Consider the following 22,056-nt stretch of genomic DNA (forward strand, 5'->3'; position numbering starts at 1 on the left):
TTTACATTCAAAATAAAATGTAAGAAGGAAGCAAAAGAGAGTAGGAGAAGTCAACATACACGTAACCAATGACCTCAGCATTAGGCTGCTGGTAAAATGCTTTGTCCGCAATCCTGGGTTAGCAGCATGCAAAAGACAAAGAGAGAGAGAGAGAGAAAGAGAGGAAAAAGATATGAAAAATAAAAATAAAGTTAAAGTTAATAAAACAGTTGTGACAATTGGTAAGTAGTTTTTTTTTTGTTAAAGGTAGTATGCTGAGCTCTTGATAACGCCAGGTACAGAACCCATTTAATGTTACCATGTGTGAACACCAAATTTAGTGAAGACTACAACATAAACAAAAACCTTAATTCATACCGGAGATGTAAATTTGGAACCATGCATGTGTGTGTATATACATATATATATTATATCTTCCGTATCTGCAGGTGGTGCTCAGGACTAATAGCCGGATCCTATAGGGAAGCGTTTCTCAAAACCATTCTCAATGTGCATGTTTTCCAGGTCTCCTCAGAGAGTAATAATACACCTGTTTTGCAGCTATGACACATGGCAAATATGTACTGTGATCATATTTGAGAAACACTGATATAGGGCACAATTACCGCAGCTTGATGATAACATTACACACGGATAGTGGTTAGTACTTGACTACAGTTCAGCCAGTCCCCCTCAATGTGATAGATCACAATCAGGTTTTGAACAGGTTTGACTGTCCTTTTGAGCCCCTACAGGTAGCTAAAAGGGGCCACAAGTCTGAACAGGCCAACTTGGCACTTCTGTGTATGGGCGCCTTAACTATAGTCTGCTATAAGGAGATATACATATGCCCTGCTAACAGTCCCACAAAGTTACAAGATAGCAAGGGGCATATAACATTAGGAAAGCAAACACTGTTTTCTTTGTTTGTTTTTAAAGTGTCTCTAAAAAATATTTACTCCTTTGCCATTTTTTTTACAATAATAATAATAATAATTCTGACCACTGAGCAACACAAAATACTCTTTAATTCAAAGTTGAAAAAGAAAAAACCTTTTCTTAAATCACAAATAAAAATAATTACCTAAGTATTCATCCAATTGCTTTAATACCTGGTGTAAGCACATTTAGTTGCAGTTTTAGCTGGCAGCCCATTTGGGTAAGTTTCTACCAACTTTACAAATCTGTACTTTGTCATTTCTAATCACTCTTCTTTGGAATATTGCTTAAGTCCCAGCAGGTTGGAATGGGACCATTATTAAACAAGTTTTCAAATTCCACAAATCCTTGATGAGAATGAATGTACATTGGTATTTATATTTACTTTTATCTTTTTTATTTATGCCAATCCATTGTGGCCTTTGCTTTGGGTCATTGTTCTATAGGAATATAAATGTTCTCCAACGTCCTAGGTATCCTGCAGATTGCAGCAGGTTTTCCTCCCAAATTTATCTTCATTTTGCCAATTTACCAGTCCTAATGGACTGCTCCTGCCCTGTCTATTCTCTGCTGGTATGTAGCAGGTGCCAGTGCACACAGAGTACGGGCTGGTGGCTACACAGGGTAAGAGCGCACATACACCACCGACATTGGTGTGTGTGCCCGTATGTGCTGTTCGGTCCATGGGTGTGATTATATTAACACACACAAATGGATGCAGAAGTGACGGGAGCGCAGGTACATGCTTTATACAGCTCGTACCCCGCGCTACACGGTCTCTTCCCACTTCCACATGGACAACGTAGACACAAGAAACGCCAAGTATCGCTCCCCTCTCCACCAGTGATTTAATGGGACAATGAGTATATGGGGACTTGTTATAAGGGAGTGTGATGTGGATATATGGGATCATCATGTGGGACTTGGATAATATGGAAAGTTTAATATTGTTACACTGATACTATTGGGACACACAAATACTATGAGACCAGGATTGTAATAGGAGAAAGGAAAACGATGGGAACGATCTATTGGAAGATTTGTAGCGATAAAAGCGATATAGGATAGCAGCCCTTGACAAAGGGGCCACAAGAGCAGGGATTCGGCCGTTGGCTACTTTACGATATACACTATTATGAGCTTTGTTCCATCCATGGATAGTATCATAGAATAGCGTCACTTTGGACTTTAAATATATATATTTTCAAGTGCATTTGTTTCTATGAGCTGACTACCTATATTTTTGTCACCAACCCTTAATTTGCCTCTAATTTCACCGTCAACATGACAAAATGTTTGCATATTGACTTTTTTTTTTCTCTTTCTAAATAAATAAAATAAAAATAAAAAATAAATGCAGACGCAACTTGTACACATGTATAAATGTCTGGGCATGCACAGTACACTCACAATTAGCTTAAAAGCCACAAGTCTGCACATAATGCACATCGGTGGTGGAAGGGAAAACATTCATAGCACACACTGCTTTTACCTGATAAGTTTGTTAAAATTTTGTAGAAAAGCTATGTTTACATAATCAGTTTGAAAACCAATGCCTGAAATATGTGATGGAAAAAAACAAAACAGCATAAAATCTGCCCAAGAGGTAACAGATTTCTGTAAATCATTGGCCAAGTGAACATATTTAATTACTTTGTTACAATGCTGCCATGCTTGGATTTGGTTTAGTTGTTGCTTCAGTTGCATAAAAAACTAAGAAATTCTCTATGGCTGTGAAACATACATGTACACCTTTAGTAAACATGCAAAATTCTCTGCATCTCAGGAACTACACCCGACAACATGGAAGGAGCCTAGGCCTGAATCTTCACTGATTCATGTCTTTATAACATGTCTTTTTTTTTTTTCAAACCAATACTGTGACTATATGAAATTTATCAATCTAGAGAAAACAAACAATTTAATTGGAAAGAATGTAATCCAATGATAATATGTCAGTAAACCACTTACTACAGGTAAACATGCTAAAATTCCATGCTACTGACCTGTTTGTGACCTTATTCTTCTCTATCTGTTCACTCTGCCGCAGGTACCATTCCTCTAGGTCTTTCTTGGCCTTCTCTCTCCATTCTTGCTCTGTCACCTTGGAAGCTGCATCTGTGAAGCACAGGAGACACATATAAAGGGATTAGTGAGTGATGGGAGAAGAATCGATCGTTTGTGTATAAACTTACACAATGAATGTCAGTCATTCCAAACTGCCGATTGTCGTTTCATTTGGTTGTTCGGCATGTTTGATAATCTTGTTCCAATCACCTTCCGATCCTGCTGTGTGTATGCACTCATGCTCACGATCTCCATAGAGTTTAGAGTCATGGTTTCAGCCGATGCCGGCAATAAATGTGTCCTGGTAACTAAATGTAAAGTGCTGTAGATCGAATAATTTGTTAGTTCTGAGACTGAATGTTTTGTTTCAGAGTCACAGAAGCTAACCAAATTCGTTATGACATGTGGATAGCTATAACAAGGTGGTTAATCAGTAAGACAGGAATAGATGAATGCACATTCTGCTGTCTTTCTCTAATAGACTATAGGACAAGATGAAGAGCACAGGTTTAAAAGGTAAATCAGGTGTCCGTGTGTATGGTCGGATCTTCAGTCGTAAGTACAATAATTGAAGAATTTTCCGACCAGTCTGTTATCTACAGTGTGTACCTAGCCTTAGGGATAACAACACGTTTTTCTGTCTTTTTATATTTTTAAACTCTGCTCATCCTGTGGTGGATGAAGCCCTAACTTGAGTTAAAACACAGTCACGGATCCCAATCCTAAACAGACATGTGGATGAAGCAACATGCACCTCTTCTCATGATCCATCATCTATTTCCTTACAATTTCCCAGTACAGTAAATGACAGATTATGGGGCGCCACTTCACACCATACCCAATTCCTCCAAGCGAGTCTTTTGTTCCTCTCTCCACTTGCGAAGACTTTCTGGCTCCTGGGTGAGGCGGTCAGCATGTGCTATAGCTGCATATCCATCATTCATTCCAGAAGACTCCTAGAAGAGATGACGCCCACAACATTAATTCCTTCACCTACATGTTCTGGGTGAAACAAGTTATATGTAGGGATCTATGTATCTCTACAAAACTAAAGCAATTACATACAACAAAATATATGTTCCACAAGAACTAAAACATTCTAATGACAGGAAGCAAATGTCTTTAATTTAGGATTTAGAATGTAAGCTAGAAACGGGTAGGGACCGATGTCAATGATTACATATTTTCTATACAGTGCTGCGTAATGATTGGCACTATATAAAATAAACAATCGTTCTTTCCGGTAAAATTAACCTTTAGGTAGTAGAGGCAGAATTTGTTTAATGTAGTGCACCAACAGTTTCATAATAGTATCCTTTTAACCGATGATTATTAACCCCATTTTATTTACTTAAACAATAAACTTTATTATTAAAATGAATTAAAATTAAAGATCAGCAAAACAACAACAAAATGAACTAATGACTCAATGTGATGTTTAAAACCTCTTTAGATCCCTTTGTTATCTATTGTATAACTTCTCCTATCTATATAATTGGTCAGATATAGAGGGGGAATTCAATTTCCCCCAATTAGCGCGGCTGTGCTGAAAACTCTTTCCGAGTACACACGGGAGGGTGGGCAGCTTAGGTATTGCAAAGAGTTTGTACATGGGTCTCCAAATTTACTTTTTTTCCTCCCAGTATGTAAAGGAACAGTCGGACGTGTCAATTTCTATGCTGTTAAAATAATCCTCCACAAAACGCGTGTTGCATGTGTCAGCCTGTAACTGGGCGTCAGAGCATTCATCGTGTTCAGGTAATCACTAAACCATGTCTGCTCGTGCTGCATCTTTAATCTCCTTCTCCTCTGTGTTAAGTTTGGTAGTTCTTCAGGGATGAGAGGGAGGTATCCACAGGAATGGATATTACAACCGAAGTGGCATTAGATCTTCTGCAGACAGACTGACACGGAACATGTGGGCAGCATGGAATCAGTCATTTTGGAATAATCTGCATTGAACAGATATTTAAACCAACATATAGATGCAATTAAGGAGACCATACTTAAATTAAAACGTGACCCACCAGCTGAGATCCCAGATTTAAGAAAGCTTGTACACAAGAAATACACTGTGCTTCAGAAGAATAATACAGAGGAGGCCCTGAGGCAGGATGATAAATATGTCCAGTTTAAACAACAGCTAAGAGACCTGAGAAAACAAACGAATGCGTCATCGGCCCCTACAGACGAAGCTTTGGAAGATGAAGACGAGGAGATCGCCAACACCCAGAGCACTGGGAATTTCACTTGTCCTAGAACACAGTTGGAGATGGTGAACCCAGTGTGGTCACACGTACAAGAGAGAAATTGAATTGAAAGGATGACTGAAAAACTCCAGAAGGGTAAATCTACCAGGTGTCCAAAAATTGGCAGTGATCACTCCGATATGAGTATATTGGATCTTGTTTCAGACAGTTCACTAAAAAGAGCCACTGACTTTCACAGCAAAAAGCACGGTCATCACTGAGCTTCAAATCGGCCCCAATCTCAAAAAAATTAAAATATAGCTAGGTATCTTTGATGTAAAGTGCAAATTACAAACACTTTTTGTAGCAAAGTGAAAGGTTTGAGTAATACATATACACGTCTATTTACACATCCATGATTACATTACTTCTGCAAGCAACGTTGTTCTTGGTTAATAAAACGGTTGTCTTTATACAGTTAAAAAAAAATAAAAAATAATCCTCCACTATTCTCTGGATGTTGATAGTAGGATCAGGAGGAATTATAGTAGAGGTGCCACAATTTTGGGCAATTCTTTTAGACCAGACCAGATGTCAAAATGCTCTGCTGAATCATTCCTGGGTCTCTTGGAAAAGCTTAGTTTTTTTGTGGCAGCAGTAGCCTGAGAAATTGAAGGAGGGGACTCCATTGTGTCAACTTGCTCACCAGGAGCTTAATGCATCTCTTGTGATCAGGGACAGTTGGAAAGAAAGAGAAGACATAGCTCTTAAACTTACGATCAAGCATTGTTGCCAAAATGTAGTGATCTGATTTCAAGATGTTGATAACTCTTCGATCCTGGCGAAGCGAATAAAGTACTTCATCTACAAGTCTGACATACTTGGCGTAATTGCTTTGTTTCATATCCTTAAATTTCTCAAACTACTTTTCCAAAAGACTAATTAAGGGAATCACTTGACTCAAGCTAGCAGTGTCTGAACTCACTTCACAGGTGACTACTTCAAATGGTTTCAGCACCTTGCACAACACGTAAAGTATTCGCCACTGCATTGGACTAAAATACATTCCCCCCTCCTTTCCCAATGTCGTGGCTTGGGGAGTAAGCATGGAAGGCTTTTCGCTGTTCCTCCATCCTCAAAGGCATATAGGAGGTGGAATTCCACCTTGTTAGCACCTCTTGCTTCAGTTGGTGGCAGGGCAAAAACAATTGTTCTTGCAGCAGCTGCAATTTCCTACATGCTGTTGCCGCGAATTGTCCCGAAATTTGTCGGGCCACAGACAGCATCTCCTGCACGTCCCTGTCATTTTTTAAAAAGCTCTGCACCACCAAGAAGATTGTGTGAACAAAACAGGGAATGTGATGATTTCACCCAGCTGTACTGCTCTCACAATATTGGTGGCGTTATCAGAAATGACATATACTCAGGAGAGTCCAAATGGGATAAGCCATGCTGCAATGACATACTTTAGTTTTTGTAGCAGATTGTCAGCTGTATGCCTCTTAGTGAAGCCGGTGATACACAGTGTAGCCTACCTCTGACAATTTCTGGCGTTGTCGGGTACATGCTGCTGCTGTTACTGCTGCTGAAGGCGATTCACCAACCCAGTGGGCTGTACAGTCCTATAATCTTTAGTTTGCCCAGTTCCGCTTGTCCATATATCTTGGTTAAGTGTACAGTGGGTAGAATGGCATTTTGTAGCCCAATAATTACATTTTATCAAGCCATGTGGTAGAGGTGAGGAAATTCTTTTCTAGTAAAATGGTGTTGTGATGGAATTTGGTAACAGGGACACAGGATTTTAATTAACTGTCTAAAACCAGCTGCATTTATTGTGGATATTGGACCGAGATCTAATACTATCATAGTCGTCATGGAGTCTGTGATCTGCTTTACAAATGGGCGACAGCTTTCATATTTACTTCCTCCTGCAAAATATTATAGTCAATTGTAGTAAACTACTAGTAGTCTTCTATTTGGTCAACTTCTGGGTTGAAGATCAAGAATTCTTCAGAGGAATCCTGGATAGGGGAGAAGTCATCTAGCCTTAGCAACTTGGATACAGGACTAACGCCGATCACTAGTTAGGATATCGATGAGGAAGGTGTTGTCGGTGTGGCTTTACAAATGCTACAAATGGCTAGACAACTGCTGTCAGGATTGGGAAAAAATAATTCCACATGTAAGAGGTGGATTTTTTTTGTCTTATGCCCAGACATGACAATGGCCTTCTTCTCATCACTGGCAAGAACTGCTTCCACTGGTGCAGGACTTACGCAAACATCATCATCCTCATTTTCATTAGCGCCGTTGTCAGCTACACAAATATCCCCCTCATCCTGTTGCAAATACAAAGTGGTATCCTATATTTGTGTATCACCGACTACACTAAGAGGCCTACCGTTGACAACCTCTTTGAAAAACGAAGGGATATCATTGCAACATGGCTTATCCCGTTTGGACTCTCTTGAGGCTATGTCATTTCTGATAACGCCACCAATATTGTGAGAGAATTGCAGCATGGAAAATTCCATCACATTCCCTGTTTTGCTCACACAAATCAACTTGGTGGTACAGAGCTTTTTAAAAAAATGACAGCGACATGCAGGAGATGCTGTCTGTGTCCCAAAATAATTTGGGTCATTTTTGGCATTGTGCAACAGCATGTAGGAGATTGCAGTAGTTGCAAAAAGAATAGAATTTGAGGGGAATGTACTTTAGTCCAGTACAGTGGAGAATACTTTCAGTGTTGTGCAAGGTGCTGAACAAGGTGATTACTCTAAGTAGTCACGATGTGAAGTGAGGTGACACTGTTAGCTTGAGTCAAGTGATTCCCCTAATTAGACTTTTGGAAAAGCAACTAAAGAAATTGAAGTAGGAGATGAAACAAAGTAATTCCGCTAACTATGTAGGACTTGTAGATCAAGTACTTTATTTGCTTTCCCAGAATCTGAGTGTTCTCAACATCTTGAAATTGGATCACTACATTTTGACAACTGTACAAGATTCTAGGTTTAAGAGCTATGTCTTCTTCTTTCTAACTGACCCAGATCTCAAGAGATACAATGAGCTCCTGGTCAGCAAGCCGACAGCTCAAGTGGTACATGACACGACAATGTCTCCTCCCTCAGTTTATTTGGCAACTGCTGGTAGGTTAAAAAAAACAAAAAAAACTTAGCTTTCCCAAGACACCCAGTGGTGATGCAGATGAGTCAGCAGAACATTTTGACATTTGGTCTAGTCTAAAAACATTGCCCAAAATCATTGACAGCTCTGTTGTAAAATGAACTACAAATTCCACGAGGAATTACATCAAAGTACAGAGACTTCTATAATGGTGGATTCCAGCGGGGATGAATTAGTATTGTATGAGGATGATGTACATGATAAGGGTGAGGATGATGACAGTGTAGATTACAGGTGCTGGGATTTAGCTGAGAGAAGGGAGCTAGCTGATGCTGGTATGCTTGGTAATATTTTGGGTAGAATGGCATGTTTGCAATTTTATGTTTTTCTACAGTAAACTTTGACCTTTATTAGAGAGGTGTTTTTTTCTTTAAAAAGCTTTTTACATTTTTGTTTCCCTGACTTAAAATCATTATACACTTGAACATAGGCTTTAGTAGATGACGTAGAGGGATTAGTATCATCATGATGACTGGTGCCAGCAGCTGCTTCATGCTCATGGTCTTCTGTGGACCGATATGAATCCATATTGATGGCACAGAGCAATGTGACTGGAGACTTTTAAGAACACTGCCAGCCCTCCTCATTCTCTTTTATTAATCACGCTGCCCAACTGCACTGGAGACTGCCAAGTACCCTGCTACCCCTTTTGTGTCTCTGTGAAATGGCGCCGGATCTTCATGGAGGGCGGCGCTTAAGGAATCCAAAACTCTTGCGATCTGATAACGTCTTGCCTCGTTTTCAGTTCAGAGGGTGCACTTAAGTACCGAGCCGGGCAGGCCCTGTACTTGGATCTGCGATGTTCGGATGGGCTCAGTTTTCGGAAAACCGAGCCCGAACATCTCTAATTATAGTCGAATAAACCATTGTTTCTCCTATTTGAACAGGCACTATGTGAGGAGTACAGCCAGCAGTGTGTGTTAGACCACTGACTACCAGTCTGATCAGTCCTGGCAGCTGTGGGCAATAACCTCCGACATTTTTCAACATTATTGCTACTAGTACTACTACTGCCAACACCCGGCTCCTTCGCAATGTCATCCAGATAGAAAAATTGTGAGGAGAACACTGAATTGACTTGTAAATATTTGATATAGCTTGATTCCTCAAATAGCAATGTCAAATGTTTCTTTTACAAAGTAATGTCAATCGCCCTCACTTTCACATAGCCATTTTATGTTTCAACATGAACTAGGGCTGGTTCAAATAGTTTAGAGCAGTAATGGGCAACCTGAAACACTTTAGGGTCTTCGTGGTGCTGCCCTCAATCTTCCAAAGGGTTACACACATAACAATTTTAGTAATAAATTAAAACATTACATTCAATTTAATAAAGACCTATCTGTAATAACATATCAGCAGGCATTTTTAACAAGGGTTACAGCTAGAACTAACAAATTGACACTAAACCAAGAAGAAGCTGGGGGGGGGGGGGCTGGTGAAGGCTCAGAAAGCCGAGTACCACCTCTTGCCCATTACTGATTTAGAGCCTAATAAGAGACTCCTATTGTACCCAGCATAGGCTAAGCCTTTATATTAAGCAGTAATCAACACTCTACCCAGCTGTGGCCAGCATATTACATTGAGCAGTGACCAAAACACTTTATAACCAGCACTAATTAGTGCATTAAACCACACAACACTCTGCAATGTCTAGAAGGTCACACACTAATTGTCAGGTAGTGCGAGCAATACACAACCAAAATAAAACCATTGCCAGCAACTAGCCAATACCTTACCTTTTTTTTAGGAAACTACTAAACTTAATTGATTGCTTTAACAATGTCTATCCCTAATCTTCTAAGGATTACCCTTAGGTCTCCACCAATATTTCTGGATTATTTGCCCCTTAACAAACAGCAGACTTCACTTTGAATTTACCTTCTGCTATCTGTAAAATGTCAGCAGTCTCCTCCTATTGGGCCTCTACACATCATTCAGAGTAGGTGAAGTGTAGAGTAACAGGCCACAGAATCTGCGTAAATCATTATCAGGATGTACTGGTAACTCTACTGAGGGGGCATGGCTGGCTCAAAATAGATCTTAAATGAGAGGATAACCCTAAATGGCTTAGAGACCAATGTTTTGCATCCTGACCTACAAGTTAAGAATCACTGCTCTACAGTAATGAGGACTTGTTACACTCACCTGATATAGGTCTCCATTCACTGGAGTGGTCACCAAATCATCAAAACCCCCTACAAAACGAAACAAAGAAATCCATGGTCAGCACAACATAAACAATACATGAAAAGAGGTATAGGTCTTTACTTCTCAACTCTCCCGATGTTTGTGGGACACTTCAATTTCCTGTTGCAAAGAAGTGCGCGGTCTATCAGGAAAGAGAAGTTTTCAGTGAACAGGAATTAACTCGCATTTTACACAGAGAGACTTGGGCTGAGAGATTAGACAAGCTATCGCCTAAATGGTGAAATACTATGATATTGTAACATTTTGTTCTGGAAGCCAACCTGATTGACACAATATTGACTGTTTATGGTTAATATTACATCAGTTAAGCAAAACAATAATTATATTTTGTGTGGCCAATTCTGTTCTCTTCAAAATTCAGCTGGAAGGAGTCAAAGATTGCCATGGTCTGAACAGATGGGTACACACTACAGAAAATTTATCCTGATGCGATATCATTAACGATTTTACCAATGATTGAAAGTCCCGATCAGCAAGCCTATTCATGTGTACACACAATGGGGTATATTTACTAAACTGCGGAGTTTGAAAAAGTGGACATGTTTCCTATAGCAACCAATCAGATTCTAGTTATTTATTTAGCGCATTCTACAAAATGACAGCTAGAATCTAACTGGTTGCTATAGGCAACATCTCCACTTTTTCAAATCCAGTTTAGTAAATATACCCCTATATATATTTTACAAGATTTACCTACAGATCTGTGCTTCATCTTCATCTATCATAACCATCAGCTGAAAAGATTGTGACTCTGTATATAGAGGTCTGGTTGTGAGTGCATACACACTGCAGAATTGGAATGACAATGTTCCATCGTTGAACAAGAATTTTAGTCTGTTTATAAAATCAAACCAAATGATACAATGTGTTTTGGAACAATGTGCCTTAGGCTGGGTACACACTACAGTGTTTTCAGTCAACCATCAGGCCAATCATCCAATAAACGACTGACTGTTCAGCACAATATTGCATTAGTGCAGTGGTTCCCAAACTTTTGCAGTTCACAGCACCCTTAGAGCCTCCAAATTTTTTCAAGGCACCCCTCCAAAATAATTACTGAGCAGTCCTGTTTTAGAAGTAGTTGGGTCAAAAAATTGTAATAAGTATTTAGGTCACGACAGATATACTTATTTAGTTGTATGCAAAAATGCCCTTCTGCATCCAGGCACACTGCCCCCTCTGCATCCAGGCACACTGCCCCCTCTGCCCTCTGTCCCCTCCTCTGCCCTCTCTCACGCTGTCACCCTCCTCTACCCTCCGTCCCCCTCCCCTGCCCTCCATCCCCCTCTTCTGCCATCTGCCCTCCCCCTTTTGCTCTCTGTCCCCCTCCTCTGCCATCTGTCCCCCTCCTCTGCCATCTGTCCCCCTCCTCTGCCATCTGCCCTCCTCCTCCTCTGCCATCTTCCCTCCTCCTCCTCCTCTGCCATCTTCCCTCCTTCTCCTCTGCTCTCTGTCCCCCTCCTCTGCTCTCTGTCCCCCTCCTCTGCCATCTTCCCTCCTCCTCCTCTGCCATCTTCCCTCCTCCTCTGCTCTCTGTCCCCCTCCTCTGCTCTCTGTCCCCCTCCTCTGCTCTCTGTCCCCCTCCTCTGCTCTCTGTCCCCCTCCTCTGCCATCTGCCCTCCTCCTCTGCCGTCGATATTCAGTGACAGCTGCGGGAGAGAGGAGGCTGCAGGGTCCTAGCGCCGCGCGGATTGGTAAGTTTCTGTTTGCTTTCTTTTTTCTAGGGCTGGCCGGCGGCACCCCAGTGACAGCGCCGCGGCACCCCTGTGAGCCGCGGCGCACACTTTGGGAACCGCCGCATTAGTGTAAACACTAAGTCGATGAATGATATTCGTTCCAAAGCACCGACCATCGCCTGCTTTGATTGTTCAACAGAACTAGAAATCTCGTTCAGCTATGGAACAACGTCCTTCCAATTCTGCAGTGTGTATGCTCTCACAATAAGGATCACCATAGAGTTTAGAGTCATGATCTTTTCAGCTGATGTTTATGACAATTGAAGAGCACAGATCTGACGGTAAATCTTTGAAAACATGTATAGTGTGCATGTATAAGTCAGCATGCTGACCAAGCCTTTTTTTTTCTCCCCCTAGTCGTTAGTAAAATCGTTATAGATAATACACTGGTCATAAAATTCTGTAGTGTGTACACAGCCTTAAGCTAGGTACACACTACAGAAATTTCCACCAACTTTTTATGCCGAGTGATTTTACATGCGATCAATGGTCCGATCGCTCGGTCCATGGACTGCATACACACTAGCCTTGTTTAGGACGATAAAGGGAAGAGCAGACGTCCCTTTAGCGACTTTTTACAGCCATCTTGTCGTGAGCAATGATTTTAATTTCGTACACACTGAAGCATCATTTACGGGGGATGTAACGATATACCAAAGACAGCCTAAAGGGGCAGAGCTTTCACTATAGTTAACACCCAAAGCTGCATAAAAAGAGAAGGCAACACTGTCCTTTCATTCATTCATATAAAATAGAAGTTTAGTAACATACATAAAATTTAGAAAAATATTTAACTGCTAAAGTGCAATGCAATGAGTATTCCCTAATAATAAAATCCCTTCGTATGTAATGGAATGCTCCATTCTCGGCGTGCATTATCACTGATTGGTCCACAGCAGAAACGAACGCCCATGTCTGAGTGTATAAAATGACAGAGGAACCTGTTTGGCACCGAGGAGCGTGAGAAGATGGCGAGTAAGGAGAAAGTGTCAGTGGGTGTTAAGGTTGAGGAGAAGGTGTCAGTGGGGGTTGCGGGTGAGGAGAAGGTGTCAGTGGGGGTTGCGGGTGAGGTGAAGGTGTCAGTGGGGGTTGCGGGTGAGGAGAAGGTGTCAGTGGGGGGTTGCAGCTATGGAGTCAGAGATGGTGCTGGAAGGGCCAAAAAATGTTGAAAAAGTTAAGGTGGGGGGTGGAGATGCTCAAGAAGAGCAAATAGCAAATCCGAAGAGCCCAAGAGAGGTGGAGATGATGGTCAAAGTACTGGACCAGGACGACAACGACATTAAAAAAGGTCAGTAACACATGTAGTGTACCTGCTTGAAGGACTTTATTTCATTCTAGTGTCACATAAAGCAATGTAAACGCCTAATGTGTAAACTAATTTTTTTTTAGGTCAGAACGAAGAATTAACGGTGAGAAAGCCTGTTTACATACCACTGATACCACTAATGTTACACCTGTTATCAAATAAGAAAAAAATTGAAAAAGAAAAATATATAAAAGAAGTTCGACATTTCAGTGAACATGTGTAGACAGCTAAATGCTTAGGGCACATACCTGTACCGTTATAATAACCAAAATGGCGCCTGTTTTCCAGAATATATGGAGGTTAAGCCCGCTATTATTGCGATTGCGCCACAGGGACCAAAACAAACTGATCTCGAGCAGTGTGCAAGGTGAGAAAATGAGAGTATTTATGTCGTTGAATATAAATTACAGATATAGAAGTTAAATGGTAAACATTTTTTATTTATTTCGTAGATAAAGAAATCAAAGGGAATAGAAACCCAAGCGACATCAAGACCTGTTCTGCCACAAACCAGTAGCACCTTTAAAAATACTAAATACTAAAAATAATACTCTGCAGTGCTCTGCGCTCTGATTGGTATGGGCGCGCTCACGTCTCATGCGGATCTTTCAGACACCTGTGTGTGTAAACATTGTTGTACTTTTTTTTTCCTGCAATAAAAATGTTGCATGAACACTGTGTGGTTTATTCTGGGTATTTCACAAATATAAGTTAATAAAGGTTAATATAACTTTAATAGTTTATAAAGGGTAAATATGAATACATTGCCAACATAGATGCAAAGGGTAATAACACACGTGCTTTATACAAGTGCAATGGTCTGCAGCCAGACAGGTGCAATATACATCCATACAAAACATGTACTGGGACAGACATAAAATTTTTTACATACACACGCCCCCCAGGTCGAGGAAGTATCGGAGGATTGTCGTGGATCGGACGGAAGTTTATACACACTACATGGAACGAAAATATTAAACAGTACGACCAACCAAATGAGGCGACAATCGTCCATTTGGGCAGACTTTCTACCATTGTGTCACTACAGACACTGACCCGACTTTTGAACGAGCGGTCGTATGTCGGCTGATTGAGCCGATTATTGGACAAAAACCGTGTAGTGTGCACCTAGCATTAGTGGCAGAAGGACAAACTTATTTACCTTTAGGTTTAAAGGACAATTTGAAAGTTCAAGCTAAATAATATGAAGTGAGATTTACGATCCACCACTTATAACAATGTTGGTATATGTTGTTTCTATATCTCATGGTAACCAATGTTTAATAGAAACTTATTTACGATTTCTTAATATGGTAAAGATCATTACACTGAATAACAGAGGTTGCTAAAATGTATCAAAGCTTGTACTTGTATGCACAAGGGGACACGTCTCTCTGCTTGGGAAATCTCTATATCATCATCATTACCAGTTATTTATATAGCGCCACTAATTTCGCAGCGCTGTACAGAGAACTCACTCACATCAGTCCCTGCCCCATTGGAGCTTACAGTCTAAATTGCCGAACACACACGAGACACACAGACATAGACTAGGGTCAATTTTTTAGCAGCCAATTAACCTACCAGTATGTTTTTGGAGTGTGGAAGGAAACCGGAGCACCCGGAGGAAACCCACACAAACACAGGGAGAACATACAAACTCCTCACAGATAAGGCCTGGTGCGAAAGTAACAAGGATTTCTTATTAACTTCAGAAGACTTTGTAAGTGTTCATGCCTTAACAATTCCATAAACATGGATATATAATCTGAAAATAATCAATTGGTTTCACTGTACAAAGATAGAGATATATATCTATATTTATATATACACACATACAGAGAGAGGGAGATATATATATGTAAATAAAAGTCTATCAAAATGTCTGTTGTGAAAGCAATGCTCGTCTATGAATAGTGTTTGATCTTTTTAACCTGTGCCCTACATTGCAAGCATTTACAGCACTAAGGAAACAATAGTCAAAGCAATTGTTAACTACTTCCTGAAATTGATACAGCCTTAGTTTCTATCTAAACACAGAGTGAACCCATGTGACATCATGCTTACTGTGTAAAGAGCCACGTCCAATTGCTCCAAATTAAAGTCATTCATTTCTAGGCGTAAAACGTAGAGGATGTCACATGAGTGCTTTAATCCCTCAAGCAGTTTTTAAAACACTAAAAGCAACATTTTGGACAAAATGTCTAAAGTGCTCAATAAAAACACTCTCCATTGAAAATATATTCAATTTGCACAGACTGTCACAGAGCATATTAGGCCCTCATTATACGCGGTGATATTTAAAAGTGCTGCAGTTTTCCAGCTGCAATAAAACAAAAATTTAGAAAAAAAAAAAGGAATGGGCACTGCTGACACTGGAATAGTGCTGTGTAACAGCACCCAAACACCCTGTATTAGAATGCTACACATTCTATATAATGTGCAATTTTAGAGATACCCTTGGGTATATAAATGAACTTGACTTACTCTCACATATACCAATAGGCTAGGGTAGACAAGCCATATCTACCAACATTTCAAAAAAAACTAGGTCACTTTAGGTAGAACTCCTGATCCACATAGCCATGCCCTCTGACTTACCCAAGTCTCACCACATCTACTAAAACCCAACCACAATTGGTAGATCCACATACAAACTATTGGGCTCTTGCCTTCTCCACCACGAGAAACAGGACAGTTAAAGTGTAGGCCCGTTAACCTTTTTCTTTTTTTAAATTATCGACAATCTTTAGCGAATGATATGTAAACTGAGTCTATCGTTTCTACAAAGGTGCCCCATACAGACTGCAATTCTGATGATCGGGCTGCTTTACATATAACAGGTTGCAAGTCGCAGCAAGTGTGATCCCACAACGTCTGATCTGATTGCTATTAAGACTGGCAGAAGAGGTGATCAGATGATGATCTAATCATGCATATAGGCATTATCCAGTTATATGAATTGTTCCCCACAAGATCTGGGAGCTGAACAAAGTGTCTGGCCAAATAACAGGTGGCTAAATTAGACAAATAGCACATTGAACCTCCTTCCTAACAAGACATCTTGCTGAAGAGAGAGAGCATTGTGGATTTTTTAGTTAAGTACAAAGACAAAAAATAATTTACATTATTTATTTCAGTAACACACACAGCCTTTGATAGTGCATATATTTGCTCTTTACGCTAGTGACGTTAACAACTTACATAATCAAAAAAAAAAATTTAACAGGGTATCCACTTTAGGACAGCATCTTCTTAAATAACATCCCATGAACCTACAACATCATTACCTATAGCCAATTACAGTTGCAATCCAACACTGCTTCTCTGAGCTAGCAGACTGCAGATTCACAGTTGAAACTAGAGCTCTATGGAAGTTATTATAGAACTATGTATAGCCTACAATGTAACATTTACAGATTTCATGCATAGCAAGTTTTATACTTCAGAGGTTCATACTTTGAAGTGAAAAACTATGTGACTAGCCATGGATAAGGCAAGAGGGTCGTGTTCATTTACTGCATACTATCATCAGTTTTCTCCAGTAAATGAACAAATTGTTAACTTATTGGCTCTTAACATATTATTGCGGTTTATTCTTAAGAATCACAGTAAATTTAGGTTAATTTAAGCCAAATTAAAAAAACATCACCAACATAATATTTAATGTAGCCAGTAACTGGTTAGTATCTGTTCATTTACTAGATTGTGTTTTCCCAGGGTTTTCCCAATTCTAATAGGCCTATTTCTTCTTCACAACAGATGGATGTTGATGGCCAAGATTTGCCCAAACCTACAAGCGATTTTGGTACAGCAAAAAAGCACTTCCGCTGCTTTGACAGCTATTAGGACTGGCACTCCAAGTCTTAGCAAGGCAGGTCAAAAATTCAACATTCCAAAAGGCAATCTACACAACAAACTTTCAGGGAAGGTGCCCGATGTTAGAAAAATGAGACCACGACCAGTAATTCTTCTTGAAGACGAAGCCACACTACAAACCTAGATTTTAAATAAAGGCAAACTTGGATTTCCAATGTACCCAGATGAAGTAAAAGATGCAGTACAAGGAATTTTAAAAAAAGGGGTGACTAGAGAAAATCCATTTAAGGATGGTTGTTTAGGTGATAAATGGTAGTCACTATTTTTAAAAAGAAGACCTGCTGTTGCAAAAAGAAATATGTAATTAATCTCTAAAGCTAGGGAAGGTCTTACAAAAGAAGCCATTCAAAATTGGTTTCAAACATTTGAGGATAAGATATGATGCATCAGAGCCGTCCAGGCCCATAGATGCATCAGAGCCGTCCAGGCCCATAGATGCATCAGAGCCGTCCAGGCCCATAGATGCATCAGAGCCGTCCAGGCCCATAGATGCATCAGAGCCGTCCAGGCCCATAGATGCATCAGAGCCGTCCAGGCCCATAGATGCATCAGAGCCGTCCAGGCCCATAGATGCATCAGAGCCGTCCAGCCCATTCTGTGTTTAGATTATGGGGCAGCACTGAATTTTTTTTATAAGCAACAGTGATGCATCAGTTTCTGCTGAGATGCCAGGCTAACGTGCAGGCAGCAATAACAAGCTGAGAAGGTCGGATATCAGCCAGAAAAAACACAGGAACCTCAAGCAAGTACCTCAAATGGCAATAGTGCTGTCAGCCTCAATGTTGTGGAGAGTGCCCCAGTCAAGTCACCACAGCAGGGATACATATGGAAAGCAATTTTACAGAAGTAATCCTCCAAACACCAAAAAGAAAGGATGCGCCCACAGCAAATAAAACACCAAAGGGGGTTTGGAATGACCACCTGCATTGGCCTAAATGAGATGAATTAAACAAATCTGCAAGGCAAAAAAAAAAAAAAGGCATTAACCATTTGCCATTACATCTACAAAATGGAAATCTTACCACCATCTGCAAGCACAGGAAAAACAAGAAAAAAAGACAAAAAAACGAGTGCAAGAGCAAACAAAGAAGCATATTGAGGAAGCTAAAAAGAAGGACTAGGAAAAAAAATAGATGCAAAAACAAAAATCCAAGATCTAAGAAATGGTTTGGCACCCGATACATCAACTGAATAATCAGTAACTAATTCAAGTGGTGACAGTGAGAATTCAAGCGAGAACTCTAGTGAAGAGAATATAGATGGAGCCCTAGACATGGTCAACTCTGTGTGTTAACGACTGTTATTGTAGAATATGAGGGAAAGTTTTATCCAGGAGTAGTGAAAGATAAACTTTGTGATCAAGTGAGCACCACGAGCATGTCGGGTCCGACTTCTTGTAAATGACCTATGAAAGAAAACCCGGATATGGTACCACAAGAACATGATGAAGGAAAAAGTATATTTACTCACAGGACAACTTGTTCAAGAGGATTTGGAGTGTACAGTGTCCCAGAAATATTTAAATATAGGCAAAAAGATGCTTAATAGCATCCTCCTGTTTTAGATTTGAACAATTCTAACTATCACTTTGATTTTTAAACCACAAAATGTATTTTAAAAGTAAACATAGTAATGATGATACAAGTCTACGTCCAGTTTTCTGCACCACAAAACATGTTATGAATGATGTCAGGCCGGCATCAATATTCACCTTCTTTACAATGCTAGAAATAAGCAGTTTGGCAGCCTGAGTAAATATTCAAGTCATCTTGTCTTGCTTCAAGGTCACAATTATTTAATGTGCAAGTAGCATTGTTCTTCACACAAAGTTAACAGAATTTCAAAATATACTGTTGTACGCAAAAATGTGAGCACACCTGATCAAATTGCTTATATCACAGAGTCTGTAGGTTAATACAACCTCTTCCTAGTACCTTACATGACATTTTTCTGCATATTTCAATGCACATTTACTATTTATTTACTAATAAAATGATGAGGTATAAGGAGTCCGGCCACTAGACAGAGCCCTGGGGTGCTATGCAGACACTTTTCACCAGGCTCCTCCACTCTTCTTATAGTTGTAGGGGAAACATTAACTTTGTTCCCTAAAGAGGTTGTGTCAATTGCTTTTCACTTAGAGATTTAGTGTCACATACAATTTTACCAGGGGTACCCAAACTCTTGCAAACAACTGATTTTTAAATGTACACCTCAGTGTCTAAGCACTTTATACACTATGGTATATATTTATATAGTAGAAGTTATCATTATTATAGTATAGAAATGATATTATGCACGGTATTGTTCATATCATGAAAAATTATTTTAACTACGAGTTTTATATTAACATTAATCAGTAATACTTAGTATTAAAAAACTTATCAAGCTTATAATACAAAGTATATAAATATACTACATTGAATGTAGGACCTGACACTAGAGAGTGCAAATAGAACTCTCTTGGGTGGTATCCCAAGGTTTATTTAGCCTTACCATTGTTAGGAATCCTTAAAATGACATTACCAGGAGGCTGGAGCCAACAAGCATAATGCTCACTAATATCATTTAAAGATGTCTGAGTGAATATGTATTCTATTATTCCCGGCATGCCTCCTGCTGTTTCCCCCGATATTGATGAAAATCAGACCCTTGTTATAGAATAGCTCACATCAGCATGAGAGTTCACTCAGGCAGAGTAGGCTGCACGGTTTGTATACGAATATGAGTATATTACCTTTAACATTGCAGTTAGCTTCAGTTTCCTCCGTGCACATAAGTAGCACACCTATAAATCAACCTATAAATTAAAACATATCAAACTATGGAAATGAATGTATACTTATATAAATCTGTAATGTGTTGATCATGGTTAGTAAATATAGAGTGGTTATAAATATATGAGGGCTATTTTGGAGCAAGTGACAGGTCTAAGTGTACGTATTAGTTTACAGTATAAATGTGTGTTTAACAAGGGTTCCATAACACTTGCATGAAACCATAAAATTTATGTAAAACAATGTGTAACTAGGTCAAATAGGTAAAGGAAATACAAGTCTACTCTCTCCCTATTGACAACTAAGCCAAGCCTTAATGCTGCAAACCCTGGCCATTCAATGTACAGCAGTGGGCAGTGGTGGGCAACTGCCCAGCAAGCCTTCACCTACCAACCTCGGTTCTGGGACCCCTGTTCTTACTTATGCTCTGCTTTATTATAAAGCATAGTATAAGACTGAACGGGAGCAGACAGATTCCGTATCATGTGACCTCCTCTGCACACTGCAGGAAGGTCATGCTGCACATCCAATCAGAGGAGAGAGCGCAGTGAATTCTGCACCCCGTGCTCTCACTCCTTCCTCTGCCTACTCCGGCTGTGCAAATAAGAGTTTATAGACATATGGGGTATTGTGAGGTACATGTGGGAGATCTGAGGGGCATGTGAGAGTGTTTCAGAATATATGTGGCATCTGAGAGCATGTGGGGACGTTTTGTGGCAAGTGGGGGGGGGGTCTGAGAGCATGTGGGGCTATTTTGGAGAAAGTAACAGGTCTGCATATGTGGAGGTACTCTGAAGCAAGTGATGGGCATGTTGGATGTATTTTGGGAGTAGCCATGTGGGGGTGCCAAGGTTATTTTGGGGCTGTTTTTTTATTATTGAAATTAAGGGTAATGCAAGGCCCTTTTGGGGGAAGGTCTTTTACACTACACGCCACATTTACTTATTTCAGGAGAATTTACAAGACTACCTGATTAGCAGTCATTTACCTGGTAAGCATGCCCAATTATAAAATAATGTGTTAACATTTTTGGAGTCTTTGAAAGAAGGAAGTACTAAATCTAGGAGGTTTAAACAGCAATATAAAGTCAATTAATAGTGTAATGAGCCACCACGTGCACCATGGCCTTGAGTCAAACTAAGCCTGGAATTGGGTAGGAGGGATGCAATACTACTCTTCCACACTGACACCTGGTCGATTAGTGGTGGAAAACGTGGTCTCATGCATCCTTCCAGAATGTACCATAAATTATTGGGTTCTCACCTGATGACAGAGAGGGAATGACATATGGAAAACATTATCAGGGTCATTAAGCCATTGGGTGGCCACAAAAAAAAAGCTGCAATATTGGGAGAAGGCGATCACTCGATGCCACCGATTGGCACTGACCTTGTCTACTAAGAGAATGAAATCTCCAAACACTACAGAATGATCAGAACCCTCCCTCATTGGACATCATCATGTTTGTTGAGACTACAACCTTCCTCCACTGCATATGCCCTTTGTATAAATGAAGAACAGTGGCAGCACAGTGGCCTAGTGGTTAGCATTTCTGCCTCACAGCACTGGGGTCATGAGTTTGATTCCAGACCATGCAAAAGAGAAAAAGGAGAGTTGCGCAGAAGTACCTAATAGGTTTTTAATAAAAAATGTCAATCAGCTGTGTAAAATACATGTATCGCATGCTGACAACCACAAAGTTAAGGTGGAACGTATACTATGTATACACTGGCTTTTCTAAGAAATAAATAAAATCAAAATAAAAATGTAAAGATATAAATAGATCT

The 22,056-nt window shown here is 40.0% G+C and overlaps 1 protein-coding gene and 1 long non-coding RNA gene across 3 annotated transcripts in view; one reads left to right on the plus strand and one right to left on the minus strand.

Moving 5' to 3' along the window:
* CLTB (clathrin light chain B) overlaps nucleotides 1–22,056 on the minus strand; it is a 37,589-nt gene that overhangs the window by 3,510 nt on the left and 12,023 nt on the right. The window contains exons 2-5 of one of the 2 annotated variants that reach the window (XM_075209132.1): nucleotides 10,509–10,558; nucleotides 3,824–3,941; nucleotides 2,925–3,036; nucleotides 60–113 (exon numbers count right to left, since the gene is read on the minus strand). In XM_075209132.1, coding sequence (XP_075065233.1) covers nucleotides 60–113; nucleotides 2,925–3,036; nucleotides 3,824–3,941; nucleotides 10,509–10,558 — 334 coding nt within the window. The remainder of the gene's footprint in view (nucleotides 1–59; nucleotides 114–2,924; nucleotides 3,037–3,823; nucleotides 3,942–10,508; nucleotides 10,559–22,056) is intronic. The other variant, XM_075209133.1, reaches the window with a different exon arrangement.
* On the plus strand, nucleotides 13,444–14,257 carry LOC142152462 (uncharacterized). The gene is made up of 3 exons (XR_012691339.1): nucleotides 13,444–13,822; nucleotides 13,902–13,980; nucleotides 14,066–14,257. It is a non-coding gene; the product is annotated as an uncharacterized LOC142152462 (long non-coding RNA).

This window comes from Mixophyes fleayi, chromosome 4 (assembly GCF_038048845.1).
Source record: "Mixophyes fleayi isolate aMixFle1 chromosome 4, aMixFle1.hap1, whole genome shotgun sequence".
NCBI lineage: Eukaryota > Metazoa > Chordata > Amphibia > Anura > Limnodynastidae > Mixophyes > Mixophyes fleayi.